This window comes from Chionomys nivalis, chromosome 9 (genome assembly GCF_950005125.1).
Source record: "Chionomys nivalis chromosome 9, mChiNiv1.1, whole genome shotgun sequence".
Lineage (NCBI taxonomy): Eukaryota > Metazoa > Chordata > Mammalia > Rodentia > Cricetidae > Chionomys > Chionomys nivalis.
In genome coordinates, this window is record NC_080094.1 from 7873455 (window position 1) to 7895505 (window position 22051).

At 43.8% G+C, this 22051-nt stretch overlaps 1 protein-coding gene across 1 annotated transcript in view; it reads right to left on the reverse strand.

Moving 5' to 3' along the window:
- Dok5 (docking protein 5) overlaps positions 1-22051 on the reverse strand; it is a 135088-nt gene that overhangs the window by 68957 nt on the left and 44080 nt on the right. The window contains exon 2 of the mRNA XM_057781091.1: positions 5847-5954. Within this exon, the coding sequence (XP_057637074.1) occupies positions 5847-5954 (108 nt within the window). The remainder of the gene's footprint in view (positions 1-5846; positions 5955-22051) is intronic.

Sequence of the window (22051 nt, forward strand, 5' to 3'; positions counted from 1 at the left end):
ACAAAGCAGAGATTGTGAGAGACTGTCACTTTTCTCCACAAGGACCAGGAAAGGTAGAGGTTCTGCATAGAGGGAAAGCTGAAAACTTGGCCAGAGGCTGGAAGAGGAGGGGAAAAAGAGAGAAAGAATCCCGGAAGCTTTGCTGCCTCTGCTGTGAACAGCGGCATGGATCTATGTGCCAAAACAAGTCAGGAGACCACAGAATGGAATCAAGCTCAGATGGAGAGAGAATTCATTCGGTTCGAGCATGCTCTAGGGAACATCAGCAGGTGTATTTCCTCGCCTACAAAATCAGTAAAATGAGGGGCTGTACCCCAGTTAACTTTCTCTCCTACTCTCCCTACACCCAGAGCTGTGAGTCAGGAAGGGCTTCCAGCTGGAGAACACATCTACACATGAGGATAATTCAGCTTATGGAGATGTGAAGTCATGCTCTCTTGCATGAAAGGAAACTTCCAGAATATGACCTGGCCGGTAATTCCCTGCATGACCATAGGACAGCTATAGTGGGTAGACTTGAGTTTTGAAAGAAATGTTAGGATATTGTCTGAGATTTTGAAAAGGCATTCTAGCCAGCTACATCAAAAGAGGAAGCATTTAGAGGAAGGAAAGCTAAGTGAAAATAAATGCATCAATTCATTACCACAGAAGTAATTCTGACACAAATATATACACAGAATATTGGGAAGGGGGCATGGGAATAGAGAGCAAGAGAGGGAGAGAGGGAAACAGAGAGGGAAAGCAAGAGATTAGATTGATTGCAGAGAAGTGATTTTTAGAACGTTAGCCATTAGATCACTGTGGAGAACCTAGAGGCCCATTTTCTCAAACGCCAAGAACAGAGTCTGACTTCAGTCCAGTGAAACACAAGAGTCAAGTCAGTAACGAGGATGGAGGCAGAACAGTATGCCTAAAGGGGTTAGATAAAATGGCAAAGTCATGCAATCAGAAGGTCATGGTTCTTAAGCATTCACGTGTGTGGCTGCAGTGGGACCGTCAGCCCTCACTGTTCTCTGTTGACACAGCAATGAGTCCAGGGGACACTGAAAAATGAGGACACACATAAGAGCAGCATGTTCTGGCGGCGTTGGGAGAATTAGATTTATTTATTGTATGAAATTCTTGGAATGGAGAAGAGAGACGAAGACAGGGAAAGAACATGGGAGGTGGTAGAAAAAGGAAGAAAAGGGAAAGAAGGAAAGAGACAGAAGAGAGAGAGGGGGGAGGAATAGAGGGAGGGAGGAAGGGAGGGAGGAAGGAAGGAGAGCAGGAGAGGAGAATGAGAGGTGGAAGGGGAAGTAGGGATCGGGGGGGTAATGGGGAGGGGAGGGAAGGAGAGGCTAACAACTACGTAAGAGATGTACAGCATGGCAGACGCAGAGGCAAAGCCAGAACAGGACCCAGGCCTCCGAAACAAGCAGACGACCTGTCCTTTCCACCCTTGGTCTGTCCTGGTCAGTCCCCACTTTCCACAAAGTGAAGCATGGAAAGAAACCCTGTGTCCTTCTGCCCAGTGCCAGCCACTTTCCTTCCTGAATAAAGACAGGGAGTTGGCATTTCAGAAGCAGGGCAGGGGCCCCATCTAAAGCCACTGGAGTCTTCACATGGTCACAATTACAGTTAATCAATTTCATGGCATCTCTGGCAGCTCGGGATGCTTGAGGGGAACTTCAGGAAGGAGGCTAAGACGTGAAAGATGATTTCTTCCCTGTGTGTCTTGTAGTCATACATTTCTTTTTCTTTAACACCTTTAGCTATGTGCTCAGTGAAGCATGCACTAAGGTTTAAAATTCTAGAGTCAACTTTTATGTTCAAACTCCAAAAGGATTCAAACATTCGAATCTGGCATTTTAAGAAATAACATTCTACCGGGCGGTGGTGGCGCACGCCTTTAATCCCAGCACTTGGGAGGCAGAGGCAGGCGGATCTCTGTGGGTTCGAGACCAGCCTGGTCTACAAGAGCTAGTTCCAGGACAGGCTCCAAAACCACAGAGAAACCCTGTCTCGAAAAAAAAAAAAAAAAAGAAAGAAATAACATTCTAGACAGTGAAATGCACACTCGCAAACACCATAGTTGTCCTACCAGACTCCATGCCATGTCTGTGTGGATCAAAGAGCACAGCACACATTTGCTGGTGTCACTTAGAGACCTCTTTATTTATATGGGAATAGATTCTGAAATCTGGTCACGGCGTGCTACTTGGAACTTTGGTATTTTTTTTTAATCGGGATTCATAAATGACACAGCCTTTAGATAAAAAATGCACGAATCAGAATTACTTATATGCCCTCAAGAGATTAATATTAAACACATCAGATCTGAAAGAGTAAAGAGAAAGAATGGGCAACGGTAAGTCATCAAGGGCTTGGAGGCTTAATGGCGATAATTCCTCCTCGGTGCCAGGCTTTGAACTTGAATTAATGATGATTATAGATGAAAGAGAACTCAGCTTACCCAGTTCCCCAAAGATTTGCACATTAAATCACATGCCAGCAGGTAGAAGTCCAAAGTAGGGCAAGTGAGTGTGTCCTCAGCCTCCCTATGCCCTGTCATGCTCGAGGAACCCCTTTTTAGCCCAGGCACATGGAGCTCAAATCCGTTCTAAAACTTCCACGTCCTGAAATTTTCTGGTCCCATCACCATACCCACCCGTGTCTTCCAAATCAAAATTCCTTTTCCTGGCTTCAGATGCTTCTTTTGATCATTCTTTTTCTTAACACTTAAAAAGTACTAAGTTGCCTGTCCTTTCTTAGAAACTAATAACTGAGACGCATGCCCTCCTGTGCCTGCAATCATCCACACAAAGCCTGCTGTCGCTGTGGATCTTGGTTTGTGTGGGAGGGGGAAGCACCGAGTGAGGAACATCACAGTAGTGAGCGTTAATCAAATGGGGAAAGAAGAACCGGAAAGGAGTGCTGCCGTGATGGGATTCCCTAAATAAATGAGTTAAGAAGAACTATCACCTACAAGAAATTTGAATAATGCCTGAACCAAGTAAAGAAGTGGGCTGTGTGGGAATAACAGACTTCCAGGGAAAAGGGAAAGTACAGACGTAGAGATGTGTAAAGACATCAGGAGCCAAGGGCCCCAGAGCACGAGAAGATGAGATTGCGCAAACTGGCCTAGGAGGCTGCACAGACCATGGGAACGCAAATGCTGAGATCCTACAAGCTGCTGTCAGGATTGGCTAAGGGAAGTGGTGTCATACAGACTCCACTGGTCCATCCACTTGGTCCCCAGAAGTGTCAGCAGTGGCTGTGGGAAGTATCTGGAGTATCCACATACTTCAAACACAGAGCTTTCACCATGCGCTGACGGACAGGATTGGGAAGGTCCCTACAGAGTAGTGTATGTGTGTCTCCTTCTGTTAGGTGTACTCGTGCCTTCTGGAAAAAAATATACATCCTATTAGTCTCTTTCTCTCGGATTTTTCCACACCCAGAAAGGTAGTGCAGGGGCTCATAGAGAATGAATTATTCCTGGAAATACTTGGAGCTCTATACACCCAAGGAAGGCTAGAAAGGCCTGGGTGCTCACATACAGTGATCAGATAGGACAGATATCTGTTGAATTATTAAGCAGAGTCTGGCTGAGGTTCTGAGGCAATCCCTAGGTAACAGACACTGACAGATATAAAGGTCTGTGGGGGTACACACCTCCACCCCTCTTAATCAACATCTTAGGAAACCAGGAATTGAAATTACAGACCTCTGATCATGGTCAACAGGAGGGAAGTTAGCACTAGAGACATGACTTCCAGAATGATGGAGATGGTCACAGGAATACCGGCTAGTGCAGGCTTTACAGTAAGAGCAAAGGCAGATCAGTGTCTCTCTCTTAAGGGTTAGTTGTCCATCTGCAGCTGACAATCTAATCCCCTGTACAGGAAAGTATCCCTCAGGGAATGCTAACGGTTATGGAGACTTTGGGAATAGTATAAGCCCTGCCTATGATGTAAACCATCAAGCCCTGCCTATGATGTAAACCATCACAGTGGTCCCTCTGGCCTGCTGCCTACTATTGCCCCTTGATAGCCCTTCACTGCATTCTGTCATAAATCACATCTGTCTTCTGCAATATACTCTGACTCATTGGAATTCTTTCGACAAAGGTCACAAAGAATCTTGGAGAAGAAGGAAGTGAAGAGAGATTCTCAAGACAAGCTGAGGACAACCACTCTTTTAATAGAGAACTCAGGTCTATAGCTTGTATCCAAATTATGAACCAAATACCACTTTGGATACGTGAAGCTACCTTGGAAGGTAAGGTCTCCGGAGTAAGTAAATCGAGTCATGCCTTTGGCATTGTTTTCTGGGCAAATTGGCATGCAACAAATACATCTGGAAACACTTGGTTGGGTACCAGTAGTTTAGAATGGTACCACAGAGCTTGACTTTAGAGAGTATACAAGGGGTCAGTGGCACTCCACTGTATTCCACATTTATATAAACTAAACATGCACGAGGAAGACAGCACAGGATCTGTATAAGAACTGCACAAAAAAAGAAAACCTGTTTCTTTCATCTACCTAACCAGCTTTCAGTACTGATGAGTCTACTGGTTTTACATAAAATTCTGAAACGCATAGAGACCCAGGCCCAGTTATCTATGGTCTAGGGAATGTTCCCACACCATGTACATATGGGCAGCACTAATTGGATTTGGTAGATTAGGAAGGAAAGAGGAAGAGGAGGGAGGGAGGGAGGGAGGGAGGGAGGGAGGGAGGGAGGGAGGGAGGGAGGGAGGAGAGAGAAAGAGGGAAAGAAAGAAAGAAAGAAAGAAAGAAAGAAAGAAAGAAAGAAAGAAAGAAAGAAAGAAAGAAAAGAAAGAAAGAGGAAAGGAGAGGAGAGGAGAGGAAAGGAAAAAGGAAAGGAAAGGAAAGGAAAGGAAAGGAAAGGAAAGGAAAGGAAAGGAAAGGAAAGGAAAGGAAAGGAAAGGAAAGGAAAGGAAAGGAAGGAAAATGTGAAGTTGAATGAAGGGGAACATGTTAGGGGTGACTTGAGGGGAGGTGGATGAGAAAATAGGGGGTCCATATTATCAGTCCAGGAATGGAGTCCTGTAAAATTCTGAGTGCTTGTGAGAAAACATCAAGAAAACAACACAAGAGTCTTGAGGCTTCAGTGTCTTCAAAATATAGAATTGCTCTTGAAAAGGGCCTTTGCATTCCTCCCATGTGTAGTGGATAGATGTGCGCTTACTTCAGCTGTTATTCATGTGCCTCCATGGAAAAACACATTTTTGCCATGTGTGCCTTGCCCTTGTGATTGAACACCTTTCTCATGTGATTCTTCTTAACCCTCAGAGTATAAGCTTTCCGATGCTCTGAATAAAGCTGGCTATTGCTTGAGACTATAGTCTACCTCATTGTTAGGCCCTCCTCCCCCAGGTTCATGCCTCCAATTACAGAGGTAAACAGATATGACCATATTCATTAGATGTATGAATGGAATTTCTCAAGAACCAAGAAAAGTAACCTTAAAAGACCAGGAACACTTTTACAGTAATCATTTTTTTGTTTTGGTTTGGTTTTTTTCAAGATAGGGTTTCTCTATAGCTTTGGAGCCTGTCCTGTCCTAGAACTAACTTCTGTAGACCAGGCTGGCCTCAAGCTCAGAGATCCACCTGCCTCTGCCTCCAGAGTGCTGGGAGTACGTCACTGCCGCCCGGCGTTAACCATTTTTTTTTTAAATAAGCAGTAAGTATATTACATCATCAATATTTTGTTCACAAAAAAAAAAAAAAACCACAATCAGGACATGGGTCAATAATTTAGATGTTTGCCCAGTAAGTGCAAGTCACCTCCTTCCAAGTCAAGGTCTGGCAAGGTGCACCCACAGGCTCTTACCTTGTGGTAACACCTGAAGTATGCAGCACGCTCATCTGAGAACTTCTCCAGTCTCTTTGGACCCTTGCTTGAAGCTTTCTTGAACACCAACCAGCATCGTTGATAAATCTAGAAGGAAATGCAGCAACAGTTCAGTATTTCAGACTTGGTTGCTCCTGATATTTGTACTTAAACATTTCCTTTCGGTGTTTTCACCTGAGAAATGCTCACACACCGGAAATGAATGTTAGTTCCGGAAAGTAAGAGTCTCGGGGAAATGGGCAAACTATATGCTTCAGACAATTACTGGAATCAAATAAGTAAGTACACGAGGGCGGACTTCTCCATGTTTTGATATGGACTGCCAGTACATTTCAGGAAAAATTCCAGAAATAAAAATCCGCAAGTACCTGGCAGAACAATGAACAGTCTGGGCTTGCTACTAACTGTTGGGAATCTTGCTATATACCGTTTATCCGTCTGTCCCAGGGACTTAGCTACACCATTGTCTCATTTCAGGTGGGATGCTGAGATGACTCCTCCCTTCTCTGAAACTTAGAGCAGGACATAGAGTCAAGCGGGGTCTGATGCCACGGATAGACAGTGGGACATTGCTAGCGGGGTCTGATGCTACTGGATACACAGTAGGACGTTGTAACTCATAACAGCAAGCATTAGAAACTATTCAATATTTGGCAATAAGGAGTGACAAAGTTATCATGCTTCCCTTATGGATAATTTAACCCAACTTGTTCAAGTAGACATAACAGACTCTAGGAGGAAACCTCTGCCATTGTTTTCCTAAATGGTCATGTTGTCAAAGTGCTTCCAAATGTTGTATTTGTACTCAGATCTGAGCTTCTCTCACCCTTGGCAAGAGAAGTGTCTCTCTGCAGTGAACAGCAATGCAGAAACAAGAGACTACTGCATTTTCAGTCCCAAATAAAACATCTCTGTCAATTGCCCTGACCCCACAAGGTTCAGGAAACATCACAGAAGAGGGGGTGGAAAGATTGAGCATGGAGGAGTGCGGCGAAAGGCTGTCCTCTGGACATGACGTGGCTGAGGCACTCAAGAGTTCATAGCAATTGTGGTCACCTGCATGAGACCTGCCCACAATCAAGCCAGTAAGACCTGTCCACAGTCTAGCATGCAGCACTAATTGGGCTCAGAGGGTGACTAAATGAAGGGGCGTGAAGGTGGGTGGTGAGGATATCCTGCAGAGTTTCAGGGAGGAAATAGGAAGGACTGGGGGACAGAAGTGATCAAGATGCATTGTGTGCATGTATGAAATTGCCACAGAATAAAAGACACTAAAAATAAAGGCAGCCATAGTAATCATACAAGTGCGTGATACATATTCTGATACATGATATGCATCTCTCACATATAGAGCATCTTACACATATACAAGAAACTGTATCATCATTATGTTAGACATTACCTCAGTATAGACATGATACATGATGTTTTATAGTAAATTGGGCCACAGTTGCACTACATACACAATCTAGGAGCAACTAACTTTGGTGGCTCACTTGGACCAAGTATCAGAAGGAATTTCTAATAGAATAAAAAAAATGTTAGTGACGTGTTACAGGAATGACCTAATAAAACCTCAATGTCATGACCATCATTATACTAAAATGCATGAAAAAGAGACAAAGGAAGCATCAATTGTTAACAATATTTGCTGTGGGTCATAAGAATAGGTTTGGGGTTTTTATTTGCTTAATAAAATTTAATATCTTAGTTAAACAGAATTTGTTCTTTTATTTTTTTAATGTGTGTGTGTAGTACAGGTGTGTGTGTGTGTGTGTGTGTGTGTGTGTGTGTGTGTGTGTGTGTGCATGTACAGGCTGGATAGCAATCTCTGGTGTCAAACACTTTCTTTGAGACACAGTTTCTAAATGACCCAAAACTTACAGATTATGCTAGACTGGATAACCAATGAGTCTTAGGAATCTGCCTCTCTCTGTCCTCCATCCCACCCCAGACACTGTGATTCTAAGTACCCCTTTGAGCACAGCATGTGAAGAATTTGATGGTCACATCACAATTTTTACACCAGCTGGGGATGGAATTCACACGGTTACCCTTGAACAGCAAGTGCTCTGTTGATGGAGTCCTCGCCCTCCCAGTCCTACAACTTCCCTACTTCCTAAATACTCAGAAGGATTAGTACAGCCAAAGCCAGTTCTATTAGCTGTCATCTTGCATAGTTACTGAATCTTCTAAGTAATATAAGAAGGCAAAGATAAATTGGAACAGTAACTTGAAAAAGTAAAAAAATCACCTTTCAACAAACCGTATGGAGCAATTTGACACACACACACACAGAGGAGAAAGGAGGGAGAGGGGGCAGGAAGGGAGTGGGAGGGAGAGGGGGCAGGAAGGGTAGAGACGGGAGTACAGGATGGATATGAATGATTATATGCCGTGTGTGCTCTGGTGTCTGAAGAGGAGCGTGAGGAGAGCACTGAAGCCCCTGGAGTTGGAGGTACAGGCAGTTGTGAGCCATCTCTCTAGCCCAGAACTTTTACAAAACTGAAATGCTTGGGGATCCAGGACTGCGCCAAGGACTTGGAGTTGATGTCAGAAGCTTGGCGCATACAAAGATGGAAGACTGGTCTTCGTCAAAATTAAAACTGTTTGCTCTGTGAAAAAACCCATTAAAGGAGGAGAACAGAAGCCCAGAAAGACTGGGGAAAGAATGTGCATGGCATGCATTTGATCAAGGAAGAGATCAATAATTCATTGCTCAACAAGAAAATATCCAAAACAAAACAAAAACAAAATCCAAATGAGCAGAGGACATATAAATATGTCATCAGAGCAGATACTCAGGCAGCCCAGAAGGACCATCAGTGCACGCCCATCAGGCTGGCTAAAGTAAGATGAGGACGACAATAACAAACAACAAAAACATCCCCATCAATCCTCAATAGGATGCGAAGAATTTCCTTAAGCAACACACTACTGATGTTTACAATGAGATTAAAATGGCTCAGTCACTGTGTAAAAGAAGGTGGGATTGTCTTTAAAAACCACAAATAAAAACTGATCAATACCTGTACTCTTGCTCCATTTCTCTCTCTCTCTCTCTCTCTCTCTCTCTCTCTCTCTCTCTCTCTCTCTCTCTCTGTGTGTGTGTGTGTACACATGCACAGGTAAACATACACACATGTGCCGGAATACACATGTGGAGGTCAGGAGACCTGCAGAAATTGGTTCTCCCCTCCATTATTGAAGTTCCAGAAATTGAACACGGGTCCTTAGGCATGGCAACAACTACCCCTACCCCTAAGATACATTTCCAGTTCTAAAAAAACTAACTAAATAAATAAATAAATAAACCCACCATTTTTTACTCATTTTGAACTCTTGTACTCTTAGGAATTTATCATACAGATATGCACTTATATATTCACAAAAAATAAGCTGCATTGTACATCCACAGCAGTTTTCTTTAGAACAGCTGGAATCTAGGATGAACCCCACAGACTTCGGTGGGCAGCTGGTTAAACCACAATACACCCAGAGCATGGACTACTGCTTAGCAATAAAAACAATGCCCTCTTGTTATATGCAACAACCTGAGTCACTCTCCAGAAGAGGAGGCTGAATAAACAAAACAAAGCAGGCTGGGAAGGTGGTTCATTGGGCAAGGGCACTTTCACACTTCCAGTGTAAGGATGAGGGCCAGCGTTCAAATCCCCAGCATCCTATAAAATGTGGGCATGGCATCAGGAGTATCTGAAATGCAGTGCTGTTGGAGGTGAGGACAAGAGGATTCTGGAGCTTGCTGGCTGTTTGCCTCCCCCTAGTTGCGTGAAAAACTCTTCCTCAAGGGCATAAGGCAGAGACAGATAAGGGTACCCAACTCTGATCTCTGGCTTTAGACATGCACATCAGTACACACACACATGTGCATACACTATACGCCTGCACACATACACAGAGAAAACACAAGTCATACTACAACACTTTACACTCAGCTGGAAACCGACACCTCGTGCATGCCAAGAGAATGTCCCACCAGCAAGTTACATCTGCATCTCTCTCCACATTCTTGATGGGACAAAATTATAGGACTAGGGGACAACTTCGGGGGTTGTTGGAAGTAGACACAGGAGGTGAAGGGAAATCGGTGTGGCTCCATAGAGTCTGGTAGTAAGGAACTGCTCTGAATTTTCATTGTATCAATGTCAGCAGCTTGTTTTTATTTTTTCTGTATTTTGGGAGGAGATTTTGCCAGGGAAACTAGGCAAAAGATAGCGAATCTTAGTGTAGCATAAATCTACAACCAGATGTGTGTGTATGTATATATATATATATGTACATATATATATATATATATACTTACCTCAAAAAAAATGTTGCTAGTCCTGCTAGCACACCTTTGATCCCAGTACTGGGGAAGCAGAGGTAGCAGATCTCTATGAGTTCAGTGTGTGTGTGCAAACATACATGTATATATACATATATATTATATACGTTGATCTATAAAGGGAGTTCTAAGCCAAAGGGGTACATAGTGAGACCCTGAGTCAAAACAAAACGTTTAATTGTTAAATGCAATGTAAGAATGTTTATAGCCCAATCTAAATCTAATGCCTGTCATCTACGTTTTTCTCCAGTCCTCCCTTGCCCTCACCTCTGCATGCTCTCCTTCTGGTCATTAAATCACAATCTAATAAAACACCAAATAACCATAAAAAGACAATTTAAAGGGACAGGTAAGATTTGTGCACAAAAGTTCTTTTCGGGGTGGAGACCCCTCTATGAAAATTAGCATTCTGGGCATTGCTGTTGGCAGAAGAGCCCCATCAACATCCCGATTAAGTCTGAAGAGCAGATGAGGCGCTTGGCTCCCTAAAATTGTCCTGCCACCAAGGACTGTAATTACAGCAGCAACGACTGTCACTTGCTCGTTCAAATCAAGTGTGTGGAAAAGGTTTCTTACTTATTATTGGCAACCTCCTGCTTCTGCACATGCCTCTGAAATGGGCTCAGAAGTGGAACATTCTAGAGGTACGTAAAAGTAAAAATAAAAATTAAAAAATTACTCTGGCTGCAAGAAAACAATACTTTCCCAAAGAAGGATATTTTAAATTTCCTAATTATATCTCCACTTTTCAGACCCACTTGTTTTTAATGAGAGCATTTTTAACTTTGGAGAACTGTTCACTTTCTTCTCAGGCAAACTGGGGCTTGCCTGGCTCCCTTCCAGAAGCTGTTGCACACAAGCTGAAGAACCCTCCGCTTCAGCACCTCTATTGAGCATCGTCTCTGACCCATCTGTATGAAGCTTAGCCGGCTTTTGTTTCTTGCTCCGTGCCTCTCTCTTCGTTTTATTAAACACTAAGGCACAAAAGTGCAATGCTATATCAATATAACAGCATTAATAATGTTGTATAAGTTATACACAGGAGCTGGAGGAACTGCTCAGTGGTTAAGAGCACCTGCTGCTCTTGCAGAGGAGAAGAGTTCGGTTCCCAGCACCCACATCAGGTGGCTCACAAAAGTTTTTATCTCCTGCTCCAAGGGATTCAACACCTTCTTTTGGCCTCCTTGGGAACTGAACCCATACACACATAACCAACACAGAGACATATATATACATATCATTTTTTTAATGAAAACTTAAACAGAAAATAAGTTCAGTACAGCCTGGCTGTAAGCTGTGGTGGCATCCTCCTGACCCTGGACAACAACTAGAGTTGTCAGCAAACATTACCAAACTTCTTCAAAGGGAAGCAGATGGGAGTCACCATGTTACAGACCGAATATGCAGTGTGCCTCACATGCTTGCACACTGGGCCCCTGGTTACCAGCCAATGGGCTTCTGGGAAATGACTGACACATCAGGACTTGACCTCCATTAGTGAATTAAGCCCTGTGGATTCTCAATCTGATGCCATCATTGAGAGATGATGGAAACATTCATAGGTTGGCCTGAACTGCAAGAAGTGAGACCTTAAAGGTTATATCTTGCCTCAGCTTCAGCCTTTTAGAGGTCTACCCTGCTTCTTGTGCACCATGAATTCCCTGTCTTCTGGTCCTATAAGGTGAACATCCTCCGTGACACCATCCCACCGCTATAATGTTCTGTTCTCACCACAGACCCAGAGGCAGAGAGCCAAGAACCCATGGATGGAGCCCTCCAGGACCACGGTCAAGATCAGCCATTCTTTCACCCTCTTTTAGGCGCCTTTCACCACAACCACAGCAATGGAGATTAATAGGCCCACTAAGATTCCAGATGTGAAGACGACAAACCTTTGGAAGCATCTTCAAAGCCCCTAATTTGGAGGTGATCATTTGTAAACTGCACAGCATGGGTGCTGACAACCAAAGGCAGGTTCTCTGGAAGAGCAGCAACTGCTTTTAACTTCTGAGCCTTTGCTTCAGCCCCAACTTACAGACTTAAGCAGTGAGCCACATTTGGGTTGTAAGCGGCCTGATTTACTAATCTCTCTGTGATAGAACTTTTCAAGTCTTAGCTCTGGGCCATCTTTGATGAACATAAAAAGCTATCTAACAAGTTCCTGCTTGGGGACACAGTGGGGCGGATAAGCCTCATGTAAGAATCCCATTTATTCCCCCTTTTGCCAAAAGGAAAATCTTACTTCACTAAACTTATATTAAAATGTTAGCCTGAGGCTTCTTAAATCCCTGCCGCCAAATTTCTAGTGTCCATATTAAGGCTATAATTGCTGTCCCACACTCAATGTCGATGCCATTGAAAATAGCCTCCTCCTTTGGAATGTGGGCATCACTCTTTAACCTTGGGATGGTATTGAATTTTTCATAACTCTCATGTTTTAGGAGGCCAAAGCACCCACCGCATGTAGGGACGCAGGTAGGTCATGGATGTCTTCCATCTTACCAGCACATATTTCCTACGTGCAGATTGACTCTCTCTTCCCCAGGCAGTATCCTCACTATAACCTCAGTCACATAGTCCTGACTTAAGTCTCTTTTCTCCTACCCTTCCCCAATCTCCTGAAAGTTCCCCAAAACAAACCAAGTATTTTTCCCCATCAGAATATGAATACCAACAGCTAACAGGCTCTGAATTTCTCCTCTACCTACTGCAGGAAGCTGAGCCTTCTGAATGCATTATCTCAATGACTCCCCCTGGCAAAGCAGGCATGAAAAGTATCACATTGCATTATGAAGACAGAGACACAGCAATAGTGAACTTAGGTATCTACCTGAGCTCTGGAGTCACCCGAAACAAACCAGAAGCCAACTTCGTTTGCCGTGCTCTGGAAAATGAACTGTTAACATGGACATCAGGACTTCCCTAGGAAAGTTAAACCCCCGGAGATGCACAAACTGGTGTAAAGGGTCAAAGTCCCTGTAGGAAGTGAGCGTCTTGTTTATGGGCTCTGAACAGAGACATCTCATTGCAATAGTGTATGCTTCCATCTGGACCAGCTCATCTTTTTCAGTATACAGCTCAAGTTTTGACTTTAATTCACTGGCATCAACTTCAGTCTTACGAGAGAGGTTCTGAAATTGAGGTTCTAAGAACACTAATCCAGGACTCTAAAGTGTATAAGAAGTGTTTGCGCTGACAAGGCTCCATACTCCAGCTCGCTCTCCTCCAGTCCTCCAGTGTTCTTGGCAGAAGTCTCAAAGTCCAAGTATGCATAGCTAATGACGTGGGAAGTACCACAGGCAAGTCCTCCGCTTTCCATATCCTCTCTCACCTAACTCTCAACTGGCAACAAGTTTACAGTCCAGGCTGACAGACTCCTGGTACACTGATCACTTGGGCTGACCATGAGTGCCCTGCCCTTCCCTCTAGCTGACTCTACCCCCCCAAAGTCAGGCCCTCTGTCCCTCTGAGACAGATAAAATGCCGAAGTCTAAAGATCCCCCAACATCTATAGAAGGTGTCATTGGCCCATACAATGTGGAAATCAAGAGAGAAGAGCGTACGTAAGCCAGCAGGCACAGGGACAGGGTGAGTGAAGAAATAAGTCCTTTCTGTCCTGCTGGCCGGTAACTGCACATTCTCGTGTGACAGTAACTGCACATTCTCGTGTGACAGCAGAATAGCACTGGCCTGACACACATCTGAGAGCAGACAGGTAAGTGTCCAAGCCTGTGAGGACTGCAGAACGTTGGGCCTTGGGAGTATGCTAGCTCAACTCCTCCCAACTCGCCAGTGAGGAGCCTCAGAAGCTGGTTCCTAAAGCTTACCAGAGGGGGCTCTTCAGCACTGCCCCTGTTCTAACTTGTTGGCAGCTGCCAACACCACTTTACAGAACAACGAGCTAGTTCAGAAACTTGTATGTAGTAGTTTGAAAGAAAATGGCCCCAAAGGGAGAACACTATTAGGAGATGTGGCCTTGTTGAAGTGTGGGCTTGTTGGAGAAAGTGGAGACGGGCTTTGAGGTCTCGTATATGTTCAAGCCACACTCATTGAGACAGTCTACTTCCTGTTGCCAGCAAGCCAAGATGTAGGACTCTCAGCTCCTTTTCTCAGCACCATGTTTGCCTGCGTGCCACCATGTCCCACCGTAATGATAATGGACTAAACCTCTGAAAATGTACACCAGCCCAATTAAATGTTTTTCTTTTATAAGAGTTGCTGTGGCCATGGTGTCTCTTCACAGTGACAGAAACCCCAATCAAGACAGTGTATTTTATGAAGGAAAAAATTATTAGAGAAACAACAGGATTTCTTTTCATCTATATGTGTCATTTGGGTTTTAAGTGAAAATGCTAATTTGGACAAAACAGCAGTGTAGGTATCAAGGAGCAGTTTAAGCTCACTGCAACTTTTAAAACTTCAGAAAAGAAAAATCAGTTCAATCCACCCATGTATTTCCTTACTGAGGTCTTCTCCTTTGATGTGTCCAGCCCTCCTTAAACTGTTTCTTTTCTAGTTAGAAACCTTCCATTAATTATTCTTCTGAGGGAGATTTACTGCTGGCAAGTTCTCATTTGTCCCATCTGCCAAAATCCTAACTTCCCCTTTGTTCCTGGAGGTTATCTTCCCTAGATATGAAATTCTGCACCAATGGCTTCTTTTCTTTTAGTATGTGAAGGGTAAATTTCTTCACAGCCACCATGTTTCGTGGGTACCCTGTCCAGCCATTTCCTCTTCTTAGTAGTCTAATATTATGAATTTTTTATAGCCCTGAGTGTGGTGATATTTTTTAGATCTGTGTTCTCTTTGTTTCAACTGTTCTATAATTTCTGTTTTCTGTGCTTCTTCTATTCACCCACCCTGCTGTTAGGGCATCCATTAGCTTTTCCATCCCAGGCACGTATTTTTCCAGTCTAAACTTTTCTTTGGTTCCTCTTTATGTCTCAATTCTCTGAGAGAAATTTCCACTTCCTTACTGAGATTATTGATGTTTCCCATGTGTTTGGGTATGATTGAAATTTCTCACTGGGTCATTTTTATCATTGTTTTTTAAATGTCTGTCAGGTATTCTATTATCTCTGTTCTCTCTTTCTTTCCTCCTCCTCTTCCTCCTCCTCCTTCTCCTCCTCCTCCTCTTCTTCTTGGTTCCTTTATTTTTCAAGACAGGGTTTCTCTACGTAGCCTTGGCTGTCCTGGAACTTGCTCTGCAGACCACACTGTCCTTGAACTCACAGAGATGTGCCTGCCTCTGCCTCTGTCTCCTCAGTGCTGGGATTAAAGGCATGAGCCACCATCTCTCATCTCTGCCATCTCAATCTTGATAACCTTTTGGGTTTCTGAGACAGGATCTCAGGTAGCTCAGAATAACCTTAAAAATCACTATGTAAGCATGACTTTGACCTTCTGACCCCTCGGCCTGCACTTCTGCAGTACTGGGAGTACAAGAATGCACCTCCACACTTGGTGTTTGTTAAGATCTTTATATAAAGACCAGGTTTTGTACTGGGACATCAGTATGGGATTCTGGATATTAATTAAACTGGTTTCAGCCAGATCTCTCTAAAACTGCTGCAAAGAGCATGGTTAGAAAACATGTCTCTCCATGACTGATGGATAGAAAGTGCATGTGTCCCTCATAGCTGATGTAGAAATCATATTTTTTTTCTTAGAATTGGTGATGCTTAAGGAGGCCCTTCTGACTGCTGTGGAGGGAAGGGAGGGAGTTCCTTCTGACCTTATAGTGTTCGTGGGGCACTGCGGGGAACTGTCATCATTTTTGGGTGATGCTGACACTACTGTGTCTTCTCTCACACACCCTGTAGGAGAGTGCTTCTTTGGTTTGGATTGGGTAGAAATCCAGATTTCCCCATGTTGTGTCTAGGAATACTACAGTAGGGAAGACTCATTACTAAGTGGAGGAGATGACGGCCCCGGGTCCCCACATGGCCTTTATGGACACTATCTTGGAGGGATGCTGGAAAAATTCATCATGCTGTCACAGAGACTGAAGACCAGGTTCTTGCTCTGCTGTCACAGGTCATAGTTGATTTTGGTCAGCTAGATCAGATCAGTTCTTACCTTTTCTGTCTTGCTTGGCTTCTTGTTCCCTTATCAGTACACATTTGTTGGTACATCCTTTCTGTCTGTGCCTATTTGGGGGTTGTTGGTGTCTTCAGCAACATGAACAAACCAGCCTATCTTATTCTCTCCATGTTTTGGGGACCTCTCAGCTCAATTTATGCACAATGTCCTTGGTACAGCCATAAGGAAGATCCAGGGGAGGCACGTTACTGTCCCTGCCCGCCAGTGGAAGTCTGAATGTTCTCATGGGCCTTTTCTTGTGTAACCTTTGCTTACATTTGACTCACACAGCTGTGCCTGGAGCTAGAGAGGATGATCCTAGAAGTAGCTGAGGCTCTAAAACAGAAGTTCTCAACCTGTGGGTTGTGACTTCTTAGGGGGACCTAACAGCCCTTTCACGAGGGTCACCTAAGGCCATCCTGCTTATCAGATATTTACATTCTTATTCATGACAGTTGCGAAATTGCAGTCATGAAGTAACAATGAAAATAATTTTATAGTTGGGGGTCAGCACAACATGAGGAACTGTGTTAAAGGGTCGCAGTGTTGGGAAGGCTGAGAACCACTGGCCTTAGAGCATCTCCATCATCCATACTGTCACCTTCTCAGAATCACTGCCCCAACCTCATCTACAGCCGCCCCAGGTCTAAACACCGTGACTTCAGATCAACAACGGGAGTCATGGTTATTGGTCCAACCACAGTCTCATTATCCACCCCCTTCTTAGAGGATAAAACACACATCATCCTCTCTTAATCATGTCAAACGCTTAAGGCCTCAAGAGCTTCCCGCTCTCATTTCTCTATATCTGAGTGGCTAAGTAAACGAACCAACAAACAAATAAATGAATCATGAAATACCATATTACAAACTCACAAAATTCCCAGAATCTCATAAACGATGCTTGCGGATGTCAAAGAGCCTCGGGATGCAGCTGGCGTTTCCAAGCAAGCCTTGATATAATTACAAAAATGGGGGCAGAGAAAGCAAGCAGCCGGGAGAAGCCTGAGACGCAAAGAATGCGAACATTCAATCACACGGAGAGAGATGGACCGAAAAGAAGCATCATCTCAAGTGACCATATAACACATTTTTCCTTTAAAAGTTCCCTCCGTGAAATGCCCTTTCTAAGACCATGGAGAAAGGCTTCTATACTGCGGAAATGGCTCTCCTCCATGGCAGCCATTTGTCATATTACTATGCTCAAACATTGGTGGGTTTTGTTCTAAAGCCAGGGAACTTCAACCTGAATAAAACCCTAGTTATGCTGAAACAAGTATGTTTCTGTAATTAGAAATGAGATCTAACAACATTAGAAGCACCTAGCTGCTGTGGCAAAATGTTAAAATCTCAAGTCAGAGAGATTTCATTTGAAAAGGCCTTCTCTACCGCAAACCACTGTGATGATCTCAGAGGGAGAGTTTCACCGCGGCTTAGATTCTAAGCGTCCACATTACTGGAGCAGCTCTGAGGAACGGCCATTCTGTGTGAGGGCTCGGTATGGAAAATTAGAATGTCACTCTCCAACAAAGGAAGAGAAATGAATTCCACGGTTGAGAAAACACTGTTTAAAAAAATAAATAAAAAAACTCCCCAAGGAACAGATGTCGCCGGGAAAAGGGCAGGAAGGTAAAACGGTAATGGGTTGCAAAAATTCAAGAGAACAATACCTGCATGATCACAAAGAACAGCTGGGTTCTCACCGACAATTTACGGGGAGGAAACCTACAAAACCTACAAGATGACCCGGTGGACTGCCAAGTCTGACAGCCCGTGCTCTCAATTCCCAGAACACACATGGTTGTCCTCTGACCTCACCTATGTATACAAAAGTAAGCAATGTAACTTTTAAAATAAACAATTGTTTTCCTAAAGAAATTTACACATGCGTCAAAGGAATCAGGAAGGACAGCATCTTCAAGGTAATTCTGTTTTGCTCGTTAAGGATGAAAGCAATTAAAATATGTGGACACATTAATTATTAATGTTGTCATTATTTTGTCATCATCATCAGGAGCTCTCCCCTGCTCCTAAATGAGTCAGTCAGCTGTGTGTAGCACATGTACTTCCTCATTTACTGCTCTCCCAAGACTTGTAAGCTCAAAACATTTTATGTCCTCGGGACACCAGTGGCAAAGAGACAGAATTATCACACTATGAAGTCAAGCCCTGGTCCATGAGCTCAAGTCACCAACATTTAGTCCAAGGAAAGTCTTTGTGATCCTGGGTTTTTTAAAGTTAACCCTCTAGCTACTTGTTATTTTCATGTGTGTATGGTGTGTAAGCAGAGATCACACTTTGGTTCCCCAGCCACCCAGACCTGAATAATCACACAGAAACTATATTAATTACAATACTGTTTGGCTGATGACTCAGGCATATTCCTAGATAGCTTTTACATCTTAAATAAGACCATTTCTATTAATCTATATATCGCCACGAGGCTGTGGCCTACTGGTAAGTTTCCGGCATCTTTCTCCTTCGGCAGCTACACGGTTTCTCTTTGACTACACCTTCTTTCTCCCTGCATTCAGTTTAATTTTTCCACCTGGCTCTACTCTGCCCTGCCATAGGCCAAAGCAGCTTCTTTATTAACCAATGGTAATAAGACATATTCACAGCATACAGAGGGGAATCCTTCATCAGTGGTATACTTGTGTTAATGCATGTTGGGGAATATGTGTTCATGTATGTTTGCTTATGTGTGCAGAGGCCAGAGGCTTATGGAGGGTGTCTTCCTCAGTCATATACTACTTTGTGTTTCTTAGACAAGGTCTCTCATTGAATCTGGAACTTGCTAACTGAACGAGACTGGCTGGCCACCAAGCCCAGAGAACCTCTTGATTTTTCCTCCATAGGGCTAGAATCACAGATTCATGCAACCAGGCTTAGCTTCTCCATGGGAGCAAGGGGATCTGGACTCACTCTTATACTGCAGGCAAGTGAAACATCTCCCCAGCCCTGCAGACTGGACCTTTTCTCTCTCGGTTCCCTCATTTTTGACAGTAAAAGGAAATTTCACGAAGTTATCCGTGGAACAGATGAAACGAGACAGAAATCAAAGAGGCAACAGCCAGACCGCTGTATGTGCCCATCACTGCCTGCAAACAGCCATCAGCATTTGGGGAGAATATTTTATATAAAATTCCAATAGTAATCAAAGAATACAATTTTCTTCTTTTGTTGTTGGCTTTTATTTGAGAAAAACAACCACATATCTTGTAGAGTCAACTGAATAATAATCTTCAAAATATAAAAGTCCAGTTTTCTACAACACAAATTTAATGTTAAGAGAGATACAGCTCAAAAGCTGGAGTTTTATTCAGTTGGTACAGTGCCAGCCCGGAATATATGATGCCCCAGATGCTAACTCCAGCACCAGATCAGCCAGGTGTGTTGGCACGCACCCATAATCTCAGTACTCAGCAGGTCAAGGCCAAAAGATCAGTTCAAGACATCCTCAGCTACATAGAAAGTTCAAGTACAGCCCAGGATACATGAGACTATCTCAGAAAAACAAAAGGCAGAGGGAATGAATGGGGGAGGAAAAGAAGGGGGGGAGAAAAGGAGGAGGAGGATGGAGGGCTCTTAACAAAGATCATTGTTTTACCGGTTACCTATTTGTCTCTTACTTGAACACTTTATTATTATTACTACTGGTATGGCGAGATTACGGAACAGACACAGCAAGTATAATCCCGAATCACCGAAATGCTACGAATGTCTTTGTAGTTGCATCCAGTTCATCATTAAGCCAGGTCAGGTGGCGCACCTCTAATCCCACTGCTTTAGAGGCAGAGGCAAGCGGAGCTCTGTGAACTCAGTGCAAGCCTGGACTATGCAGAAAGACTGCCTCAAAACTCAAAAAAGACAAAAGACTTCTTGAGGCCCCAACTGTGCATGTGGAGGCTCACATTTCAGACTCTTAGCGGATGTCAGCAACCACAGATGGTACCAAAATCTCGGTGGTTAGGAGCACTTGTTGCTCTTCTCCAGGACTAGAGTTCAGCTCCAGAAGCTGTCAGGTGGTTTACGACCTCCTATAGCTCCAACTCCAGGAGATGCAACATCCTCTTCAGGATTCCATAAGCACCACACTCCCATGTGTGCAAATACACACACAGATGCATACAAACACATACATAAAAACAAATCTTTTCTTAAAAAAGATTTTAGAGTGTTCTACGTTTCTGCATAATGTGAGATGATGCCTAAGGAGAGCATCTGACAGCTTCCCTTTGGCAGGTCTCATATCGACACCACTGCCCTTGTTCTTGGGGCTATGGTTAAGGGGAATTAGGGTGATGTGAGCGCAGGAGATTCCATACCATGGCATCTGAGTTAACGACATACATGTGCTGCCGTTATGGCTCGTCTCCACCGTCAACTTGAAAGCATCTAGAATTATCTGGAAGACAGGTCTCTGAGCATGTCTTATGTTCACTGGTGTAGAGAGGTGTGCCTACTATGGGGGGCACCATCCTATATTCATGAAGAGGAAATGAAGAGCACTGTATTCATCTCCCTCTGGTCTTCATTGTCGATGTGATGTGACTCACTGCCTTGGCTTCCCCACCCTGACCCAGGAACTAAAATACTTTCTCCATTCAGCTGCTTTACCAGGGGTTTTCTGCACAATAGAAAAGAAAGCTTTAGACAGCATCTACGTGAACAAAGTGGTTCATAAGTGTGTCACGTGCTCATCATGGGTATGTTCAACCAAGGGAAGATATGTGCTCTGGGCAGCAACAGAGCATATCCCCCCCTGGCCTTGCAAGATCTTGTTCATGACTGGGGTCAGTGCACAATTTAAAATTCATGGATTATTTATTTTTGGGATATGGGATTCCCCTCTGTGTGCTATGGATATGTTTTATTACCATTGGTTAATAAAGAAGCTGCATCAGCCTATGGCAGGGCAGAATATTGCCAGGCTGGAAGAGATATAGAGAGAGTAGGCTGAACCAAGGAGATGCTATGTAGCTGCCAAAGGAGAAAGTGGCCTGAACGTCGGAACCTTACCACAGACTCGTGGCAATATACAGATGAATAGAAATGGCTTAATTTAAGATGTAAGAGTTAGTTAATAAGACACCCGAGTTAATAAGTCAAACAGTGTTGCAATTAATATAATTTATGTATGATTGTTTGGGTCTGGGTAGCTGGGAATGATAGAGCGGTCTTGGTTACATTTCTGGAATTTTTCGTCGAATGCTTTAGAATAGAGCCACAGAAATAGCAAGCTACCATACATCTGAATGGCACAGAGCTGAGGACAAATGCCTTTTGTGACTGGATCAGAAGTCCTAAGTAGCAGAAGATGCTGCCCTCCAGGGCCAAGAGACAATGTCTAAATACATATTTGCGTGTGACAATGAGGGAGGTACAGCAGACACCTGGTGGATGGGGGACAGGAATGTTGTTAAATATACTGGCGGCCACAGGGCAACCCTCATTACAGAAATGAACCACCGCAATTTAGGGCTTAAAATACTTAAAATTGAGGCTAAGAAGATGATGAACAAAAGCAGCCGCCTCTCAATTAAAGCTTGCAACCCAGATGGAAGAGGAATCACTGACGACAGGTGTGTCTACCTGGGGAGGCACTAGCAACAGACTCCTTTCCTCGGAAAATAAACAACAGGATGAAGAAGCACTTCCGACAAGGCCGGGGCTGCTTGAAGGTCAGGCTCACACAGACACCAGCTCTCTTTTCGAGTCAAGGCTTGCCTGCTGTCCCCAGAGAAAATATTCA